Raw genomic sequence first — 9,695 nt, forward strand, 5'->3', positions numbered from 1 at the left:
CCCCCCCAACCCCCTGAAAAAAAAAACGATACTTCCGAAATGCCCCCTTGTATTAGGGAAGTCCACTGTCAAGGAGTAGGCCTCTCAACATTTCACCATTTTCTCCAACAGGGTGACGCCGGCAACCCCGTCGCCATCACCGAGTGGGACGGTGAAACGACGCTCATCGGCATTGCGTCCAACGATGCCAGGGCTTGCGGCAACTTCAAGCCGCCGGTCTTTACCAGGATCTCGTCGTACCTGGACTGGATTAGCAAGACAGCCAACATCAAGTTGCGCTGATCAAAGGAGAATGGAATTTATGACTTGAAAAGAAATACAATTTAATGAAAACATAAACACTTTAATGGAGATGTGAGGTGGCATCTAACACAGCTGCAATATTTTTAACATAACAATATAAATATTAGACAATATGGTGCTTTTGGCAAGTCTTAAGGGTGGATATGTAAATACGGCCATTATTAAGAATGACACATTCATAAGTCACTAAGCCAAAAATAACAATAGTTTGCAATTCACAAATAATTAGATAGATAAATTACAGTCTTAATGGTTCAATTCAAGATTCTTGAGGGATGTTGAATTCAGAGATCAAGGTCCAAATTTATCACACACATAAGAAATTTATAAAGAATACTCTGTTTCTTAGATTATAATACACGAGCAGAGTCAAATCGACACTTTCTATGCAGAGGGCAAATATAACAGAAACTTTTTTATCTTTCACCAAACACAATTTTTGTTAAGAATTTAGAATTCAACGTTTGTTTTGGGACGACTTGCCTTAAAGTAAACGTACAGGACCATCAAAACAAAGAGGACACCAATAGTTGGTAAAACGATGGTGAAGACTCTCTGTTTATTTTCAATAAACTCCTTCTTTCGTTCTTTCTTCTGCTTGTTAGTCTCCTTGACTTTTCCTTTCAACTGGCGCATGATGCTGATTGGCTGAAAAGAAAGAAAATTCGTCCATAAACGTACACTACATGAGTTAAAATCTTAAAATTTCAGATACAGGAAGTAAACAAAACTGACAGTTGGCTTTAAGAATTAAGCTCCACATGTGACACATTTTAACAACGAAGTAGAGTGTTCCTCAGACTTTTATAAATCCTCACGTTTGAAGCAAATTTGGGAAAGGTGAAAGAGCTGGAAAAACAATTACTTACCTGTGAACAAAGCTGAAAATGCAAACTGGTAAAGATAAAACTCTAACAATCGCTGGGACACCGTTTGCAGACCTTAGAGTCGTCTGCCACATCAGCGAAATGAAAAACAATGCTTATTTGAAGTTCTTCCTGCAAATAACAATAGAAGACTTTTCAATGATTCTGTCAACAGATTCATCCTCATTCATACTTTAAAGGTTCAGAAACTACCAAATCTTCATTATATTATCTTTTGTGTGTGTGTGTGTCGTAGCGTAAGATATCTTTTCCCAATCAGTAGATTCGAAAATTTAACCTGGTATATTTTGGAGCGCACTGGTGGTGGCCATGCGCTTCATTGTTTGTGTTTGTGTTGACTGGGCGGCCATAACCTAAAATTTCACATGTAGCCCTTACTCTCTCACTGAAAAATAATTTGTCTTTAGTTAACAGAGATTAATTCAGCGTTTAGGCAACTCCTACGTAGTGTTGTTTTTTTCACTCATGACTTATTCCTTTGTTTAGTGAAATAATCTAGATTTTCAAGATTCGCAATGGCCAGCAATCATGATGAGGACCCATTTGAGGGAATGAAAATCAAAGACTGGGCAATACTTAATAAACTAGAAGGTCGAGCTCTTTGCCCCAAATGCAATAAGTCCAGAAAGTACTTTTGCTATACTTGTTACATCCCTATTCCAGAACTTGAGGAGCACACTCCTAAAGTTAAGGTTAGTAATAATAATAATAGTTTGCCATTTGTTGAAATTTTATGAACATTTCGTTATCTAATCTTGAATTTTATTTTCAGCTGCCTTTGAAGGTTGACATTATTAAGCACGCTAGTGAAATAGATGGAAAAAGCACAGCAGCTCATGCAGCTGTCATAGCTCCTGAAGACGTTTCAATCTACACTTATCCTTGTATACCAGATTATTCGACAGAAGAGAATGTTTGTCTAATTTTAATTTCTTTTACCTCATTTTACTTTGAATTTCAAGCAATTTCATAATTTCTCACCAGTGAAGGTATTTTCAGGTGGTTTTGATATTCCCTGGTAAAAACGCCCTCTCTATCAAAGAATATGTTGATAAGGCAATGAGGTGAGTCTGAAGCTTTGATCAAATTAATAATAATTTGTGAAGATTTTTAAAACATCTTATCTTTTCCTCTAGCTCTAGTTCAGGTGCAGCTAATGATGATTGCTCTGAGCCTGAAGCAAAGCGAGCTCACACCGTAACTAAATTACCCATTAGTCGAGCAGTGTTCATAGATAGCACTTGGAACCAAAGCAGAGGGATTTATAAGGATCAAAGACTTCGAGGTAGAAAAGATTGCCTTTAGCTTTGTGTATGAAGGGGTCACATGCCATCAAAATAAAAAGAGCATTTGTTTAAAATTTCAGAAATTCCGTGTGTGGTGATACAGTCGCGTATTTCTCAATTTTGGAGGCATCAACATGGCAGTCCACGGTGGTTCCTAGCCACTATCGAAGCTGTCCATCAATTCCTTGTTGAATTACACCTCATATGTAATCTAGGTGTAAATAAAGAGCTCGAATGTCTAGAGCTCCAAAATCCTGATACCACTGTGGCAGACAGAACAGCTTTCATCCCTCCATCTGGAGAGACGTCAACCAATTCCATGCAATCGGTTAATTTTGTGGTAACAGAGGAACAGTCATCCCCTCAAAATTCACAGGAAAATGACCATCAGAGTGGCTCCTCTAAAAAGCCTGTTCAACCAGAGAAGCTGCCTTCAAAATTTGTGAAAAATCTGGCCTTGTGTCGTGGGATTCGTTCAGATCCTGGAGATAACCCTGGAATCAATCTTTGCGGGCCAGACCAATGGAAAGGAAAATATAGTGGAGATTATGACAACCTATTATTTTTCTTCCAATTTATGTACCATAAAATTCATTCAATTTATGATCATGACAAACTGAGGTCTTACAAAAGGGAAACAACTTAATAAAAAAAATAATATTTTATTATATTTTATTATGATACTATTAATAAAAACAAATATGACATTACAGTCTTCTATATTGCCCTATTCCTACTATGTACCCAGTCGTTTGGGTCACTCCCTTTAATGCAGAACGTGGTCATGTGGACGTCACGTTGTCGCTTCACTAGAAGTGACATAGTCACACCATTTGACACTACTGGGGACTGAGATAAGTGTTCACTTACTGCCCGCTAACGCCTTAAAAATCAACCATGAGTAATTTACGACGCCCCCTGCTATCGCTCCCATCCCCCTCCCCGCACTGGGGCACCTTTCCGCCTTTCCGTTCCGTTAAAACTTGGTGATGTTGTGTGGAAACAAGGTGGAATTGAAAATTTATCTTTGCCCTTTCTATAAAATGACAGCACGTATAGAGTATGAAGAAGCACCGTGGGTGTCGCGTTCCCGAAAGAGTAATGACAAATTGGCATGTTCAAGCGATTAAATTCTCCTTGAGTCTTCAGATCCCTCGTAGAAATCGACTACCCATTTTTCAGGCGTTAAATCCTGTACACCCTGTAAACCGGATTTTGATCGGTTTGAGGCCAGTAACCCCCCAGTTTTACGCTACCATTCATTACAAGTTCAAGGTGTGAAACGGATCGATGAGATCATTCCTCTCATTCATGATTTTCTAGTACAACACGCACAGCCATGAATGGAGTCATACGCAAGGCAGCTGAACAACTTTTCAAATTGTTTGCTTCCTTGCAAAAATATTTTCCTATCGATTTTACCAACGGCTCTATAAACTCACTGTTTCAAATTGTATTAACTTTGCAGTAAAGTAATTAACTGGTTTTTAAAAACACAAGTCGTCAAGCTCGAAGATTTGACTTGACTTCCTTAGTCAGGAGTACTTCGTCTTTTTTCATTCAACTGTTCTTCTTTTGTCACAAATGGAGTAAGCATCATGGCGGACGTGAAGGGGAAAGTTCGTGTAGTGGAACGTTTGAAAATCAAAATAGGTATGTTTTGATCACCAACTGGTCATTTCTTTATTTGCTCCAGTTTCTGGAAGAATTGTTGTTCCTGCAAACCCAAGTTTAGTCTCCCCCGGGTTCCTAGTTGCTTCAAAGAGCCCTAAGGAAGAAGCGCCTCCTGACATTTTTATGGAACAGGTGGTGTGATACCCAAGCTTGTTTGGACTTGAAGATCTTTGTTTGTGTTGTTGTCTCTCAGTTCTTGCTTTGGCATTATGTGATACACATGTGCCCTTGTTTCTCTCTTTGTTTCCTGTTTTAACTTTTAATAAGTACTCATTATTTAATGGCCGATGATACTTGTTGCGGTCCCAGCGTTTTGGCAGAGACTTTCGTTTGCCTGTCGGAGTAAATAAAGGTTATGTTACAATAATACCCATCCGAGGTTGCTGAATTAAATACGCCCTATTAAGGCCATTAAATCTTGATATGCTTCACTCTAGACGCCAACCTCCCTGCATAATAATGATTTACCCCTTGAAGCTTGTGTTATTCTGTCAAACTTCTCCTTTTGGGGAGCTGTCATTGTTCTGTGGGTTGAAAATCTGTTCTTCTGCACACATTTTAACTTTTTAAAGAGACATTGGGTGACATTCAATTGTTCTGTCTCCCACAGTTTCTCAAAAATTTCGTTAATATTTCTATTGCCATTTTCAATCATTTATTTTTACTTTTGTGCTATACCACAAATTTCTATATTTATGATTACTTACTGCGTAGTAGATGGATGTAGTACTCAAAAGAATGGTGGTCAATGCACCTTTAGATGGATATTTCAAAAAGCTGTTTACATCTTATCATGGAAGTACATTTGTTATAATGAATCTTATCTTCTGGAATCTCAGGTGAAGCAAAAAATTTACCAAGCCGTAGTCATGGATCAATCAATCAAAGAGATGTCTATTGTGCACTTTCATTAGATCAAGAGGAAATCTTCCGGACAGAAACTATTGAGAAAACATTAAGGTATTTATGCAAAAGAAAATATAACATTTTTCGTAGTATTATTTCATGATTGCCTTCTTAGTGTAGTTTTGGACATGCCATTATAGAAAATGCTAAATAAGAATGTTTTTGCTTTGCAGTCCATTTTTTTCTGAGGACTTTCAGTTTGAAGTTCCTCGAAGATTTCGTTATCTATCTGTCTATATTTATGACCGTGACCGCCATCTGAAACAAGATAAGGTCATTGGCAAAGTTGCAGTGAAAAGAGAAGAGCTTCACTCATATCATAGTAAAGACCACTGGTTTCCTATCTTGCCAGTTGATGCAGATAGTGAAGTTCAGGTTTGTGTGATATTTATTAAATTTTTTAATCCTATTTTATTACCATTATATTTGATTAATATTTGAATTGTGACGGTTTAACAGGGAAAAGCTCATATTGATGTGAAGTTTGAGGCTGTTGTCAAAGCAAACAGTCATTTGGAGCATCATAATTCTAGACTCACTGTTAGGTAAGTTTATTTTACTCAATGATACTGACATCCGAATAATTTGAGAGAGACCCTTTATTGACAAAATTGGTTTTGTTACAGATTGATCGAATGCAATGAGTTGACCCTGAAGAATGGTGCTTGTGACCCGTTTGCTACAGTGACAGTGAAATATTCCAATGGCAAACAAGAAACCAAAAAGGCAAAGGTTAAAAAGAAAACCAGCTCTCCTCATTTTGATGAAACATTCATCTTCGAGGTAAATATTAGAAAATTGTCATTCAATTTACTAAATTGTGTTGGAATGCTAAATCTTTACCTTACTCACAGCTACCTTCAGTGAGAGGCCAAAATCATGACAGGGAGTGGCAGTATCGTGTGTCTGATGCTTGTGCAGATGTTGATTGGAGTGAGCTTGTCATTTCTTTGTGGCATGACTCTGCTGGCATGTCAGACAAAATATTCCTAGGTGAAGTTCGTATTTCACTTGGCGGCGTGCAGCAGCAGAACCATGCTGCAACAAATGCATGGTAAAACCTGTGGTACAACTTAATTTGCTGGTGTCATAATCTAAACAATAAGTCCTGATTGACATTCTTTCTTATGGCTTTTTGAAGGTACTTCTTACAACCTCGTTCACTTTCTCACCGACCAACTTCCAAGCAATTAAACAGCCCGGCATCTGCTCGTGGACACTCTAATTCTTTGGGTTCTCTGCGTCTAAACATCCAGTATACAGCTGATCATGTATTTTCTAGTCATGTTTACAATGGTCTTCGGGATTTACTTCTGCAGAGTGTTAACGCAGAGGTAGGTTAAATGGTTACAGAGCAAAAGTCACATTTAAGTTACAGTCTGTTCATAATTAGTAGGGTACTGATTTTGTATTATTTCTCAGCCTGTTACATCTAGTGCTGCATATATTCTTGGAGCAATAATTCCTAGTAAAGAGGATACAGCACAGCCTTTGGTCAAACTGTTCCTTCATCATGGACAGCTTGCACCTACTATCACAAACCTTGCAAGATGGGAAATATCAAAAGTAACGTAAGTATTGCAACCCTTTTGCTCTTTTGCCCTTTTTATTTTGAATAAGAGACAAAATACTTTTGACTTTACAGTGATCCAAATACAATATTCAGAGGTAATACCCTTGTTTCAAAAATGATGGACGAGGCCATGAAATTGGTTGGTCTGCATTACCTGCACAACACTCTTCGACCAACTTTGGATTTAGTATTTCAAGAACATAAACCATGTGAAATTGACCCTAGTAGAGTAGAGGATCCGAGCCAAATACAGACTAATCTGCTTAATTTGAAAGTAAGACGCCTGCTTACTGATTTAAAGCTTTCTTGGTTCCTTAAAAACGGTTTCATAAATGTATTTTTCCGAATAATTCTGGTATGACTTTAAAGAATGACTTCACATGTTTTTTCAGGATTATGTGGAAAAAATATTTACTGCTATCACAAATTCAGCCATCCGGTGTCCAACCTTAATGTGCCAGCTATTCCATAATTTGAAGGAACTTGCAACCTCATACTTTCCTGGCAAGTATATCAAAAGAACGTTTTCTGTCATGATGATATGTTGGGCGTTAAATTAATATTTTCTGCTTTTTATTTCCTTAGAAAATAAAGAGGTGCGGTACTCTGTTATATCAGGCTTTATTTTCCTACGCTTCTTTGCGCCTGCTATACTTGGACCTAAGTTATTTGACCTCACCACTGAACAGATTGTAAGTGCTCTGATTGATGTCAGATCTATTACAGCACATTGGTAAAACCTCAAATAATTTTTGATTTCATAATTTCAGGATAGCCAAACTAAACGAACCTTGACTTTGATTTCCAAGACAATTCAAAGTCTTGGAAATCTAGTAAGCTCAACATCTCTTCAAAGAGAGTACAAGAAAGAGTATAAAGAAGAGTATATGGCTTGTGTTTTTGACAGTGTTTACACTGAGAGCCGTGTTCTTGCAGTCAGACAGGTACAGTGTAAAGTGCTTACTATATTTAGTGTCGTAGCAATATTCCTTAGTTTGAGTATATCATATGCTTATCAAATTTTTTCTTGTAGTTTTTGGAAATAATATCAGCTACTTCTAATCCAACTCAAAGAAACCTTGATTCGCCTGTGGTTCTCAAAGAAGGGTAAGTTTACTCAAGTCTCATAAATTTTATTCACATTCTTTCGTCTAACCAACTGCCTCTGTGTGCATCTTTGTCATTTATCTGTGTTATCTTGTGTTTTCGCTGCCTATATGAAGGCAACGAAGGTACGTTTCTAGTCTCTCTATGTTCCTCAAATCATAGAAGAATCTAAATTTTAATCTCTACCTCTCTTGTAATTTGTTGCATTATAGTTTTTACCAATTTATTTTGCTTTGCAGAGTAATGATAAAGAGAGCTCAAGGCCGCAAAAGATTTGGTCGGAAAAATTTTAAGCAGAGATATTTTAGATTAACTACTCAAGATCTCACTTATTCCAAAAATAAGGGTAAGTCGAACGGTCATTATTACCTGTTTATTGCATTTACACTAGTGTGTAGCATGTATTCTATCAGTTGTGATCCTATTCTTTTTGAAATTCATAGGAAAAGAACCACTTTGTTGTATTCCCCTGAATCAAATATTAGCTGTTGAAAAGCTTCAAGAAGATTCCTTTAAAAAGAATTACATGTTTCAAATTGTTCAACCAGAGAGAGCCCTCTACATTCAGGTATGTGTTTAAAAGATGAAAAGTTCAATTGATGTCTCTTAATTAATTAAGTTCATTTAACACTCTGGAGTTTGAAGCATTTTGGTTCAGGCAATTAATTAATGTATCATTCAATGTTTGTACTTTTTTGATATTATAGGCTAATAACTGTGTGGAAGAAAAGGAATGGATTGACATACTTACTAAAATTTGCCAAACAAATGCCAACCGCCTCAGTAGTTATCATCCAAGTGCGTACATCAATGGACACTGGCTCTGGTAAGTTTTCCTTACTATCACAACATTAATGTTTCATAGTTAACTAGTTTTGCTGCTCCCCTAAATCACCTTTTACTCTTCAGTTGTAGAGCACAAAGTGAAGCAGCTGCTGGTTGTAGTGAAGTTTCAACAACCGTAGATGCTACACTTCAAATGAATCTTGATCCAGATAGAGAGCTTCAACGAATCCATTCTCTTGTAATTTCAAATATTGATCGGTTAGAAAACCTAGTTGGTAAGCAAACTGACTTTGATCACTTTTTTATTTTTCATGTATGAACATCCTGGTTTTCAGTGAAATAATGTGGGATGTTTTTGTTTCAGTGGCTTCTGGGGATACTAATTTACTTTCAAGTTTCATGATAGAGGAGAAACACTCTTTCTCCACCACTTTAAAACAATTACAGGATACTATTTTCAGCTTAGAGCAGGAGCATCGTACATACCTCCGATCAGTAGCTAGAGAAACCAAATATGGTAGCAAGTAAGTAATGGAACCATGCATTCATGTAATATAATTTCTTATCAATATTTTACAACACCTTGTTCTTATCTCACAGGCAAGCTCCTATAGGTGATGACAATTACTTACTGTTGGCTGCAAGAGTAGGTCGATTGGACAACAGCCATATCAGGCAAACCCAATCCCTTCCAATGTGGCCGGTTCAATGACATTGGCCTATGCGGCAGTCTTGTCTGCCCCGCCAAACCTCCAGTGCTTCCCACAAAGGTCCTCAGTTACTGCAAAAAGTCCTCTCTCAACTTAATATTTAGTTTTCTAAATTCTAGCATAAAACATCTTATCAAATTCAAGCCATTCACTCTTGCTCATATCATTATGCAAGTCCTTATGTCACTGTGGCTATGAATCTCAAAGTGCCAAATATTGCTATGTATGCTAGTGCCATTTTTTTTTATTTTTTTTTCAGTTTTCTCTCATGTTTCAAGTGAGGCACATTTAGTTGGCTCAAAGCAAGAAAAGAGGCTATAGATGTATTTGAAAATGGTCTTTGTATAGAATCCTAATGGTCAATTTTCATAACTAGGGCTGATATATAAACTGTAACATAATCCTATTTTCTTGACAATTTCTATTATTGTCTGTAGAATGAACAAATTGTTATATCTTTTTA

At 37.0% G+C, this 9,695-nt stretch overlaps 3 protein-coding genes across 7 annotated transcripts; 2 read left to right on the plus strand and 1 right to left on the minus strand.

The window, feature by feature from the left end:
- Nucleotides 1-322: 322 nt before the first annotated feature.
- On the minus strand, nt 323-1,301 carry LOC113205490 (single-pass membrane and coiled-coil domain-containing protein 4 homolog). The gene is made up of 2 exons (XM_026421144.2): nt 1,173-1,301; nt 323-951 (listed from the first exon to the last, which is right to left on the minus strand). Exon 2 carries the CDS (start codon nt 937-939, stop codon nt 754-756), a length of 186 nt encoding a protein of 61 aa, XP_026276929.1. The 5' UTR covers nt 940-951; nt 1,173-1,301; the 3' UTR covers nt 323-753.
- On the plus strand, nt 1,284-3,183 carry LOC113205487 (tRNA-uridine aminocarboxypropyltransferase 1). Of its 5 annotated transcripts, none has more exons than XM_026421141.2 (6): nt 1,284-1,369; nt 1,677-1,882; nt 1,963-2,103; nt 2,190-2,254; nt 2,327-2,475; nt 2,557-3,183. In XM_026421141.2, exons 2-6 carry the CDS (start codon nt 1,706-1,708, stop codon nt 3,120-3,122), a joined length of 1,098 nt encoding a protein of 365 aa, XP_026276926.1. In that variant the 5' UTR covers nt 1,284-1,369; nt 1,677-1,705; the 3' UTR covers nt 3,123-3,183. The 5 variants fall into 5 exon arrangements, with proteins under 5 accessions (XP_026276926.1, XP_052128331.1, XP_052128330.1 ...); XM_052272371.1 differs by having other exon boundaries at nt 1,285-1,414; nt 1,699-1,882; XM_052272370.1 differs by having other exon boundaries at nt 1,302-1,414.
- Nucleotides 3,184-3,679: 496 nt separating this feature from the next.
- Nucleotides 3,680-9,689, plus strand: LOC113205486 (GTPase-activating protein). The gene is made up of 19 exons (XM_026421139.2): nt 3,680-4,129; nt 4,990-5,110; nt 5,230-5,431; nt 5,516-5,601; nt 5,683-5,839; nt 5,911-6,110; nt 6,198-6,390; nt 6,479-6,627; nt 6,702-6,903; nt 7,022-7,133; nt 7,215-7,321; nt 7,400-7,573; nt 7,663-7,736; nt 7,976-8,082; nt 8,180-8,304; nt 8,444-8,562; nt 8,646-8,797; nt 8,887-9,046; nt 9,123-9,689. The coding sequence occupies exons 1-19, from the start codon at nt 4,075-4,077 to the stop codon at nt 9,232-9,234; spliced, it is 2,607 nt and encodes an 868-aa protein (XP_026276924.1). The 5' UTR covers nt 3,680-4,074; the 3' UTR covers nt 9,235-9,689.
- The last annotated feature ends 6 nt before the right edge of the window (nt 9,690-9,695 follow it).

The sequence above is a fragment of the Frankliniella occidentalis genome, unplaced genomic scaffold, assembly GCF_000697945.3.
Source record: "Frankliniella occidentalis isolate FOCC.00 unplaced genomic scaffold, Focc_3.1 Scaffold202, whole genome shotgun sequence".
NCBI classification, from domain to species: domain Eukaryota; kingdom Metazoa; phylum Arthropoda; class Insecta; order Thysanoptera; family Thripidae; genus Frankliniella; species Frankliniella occidentalis.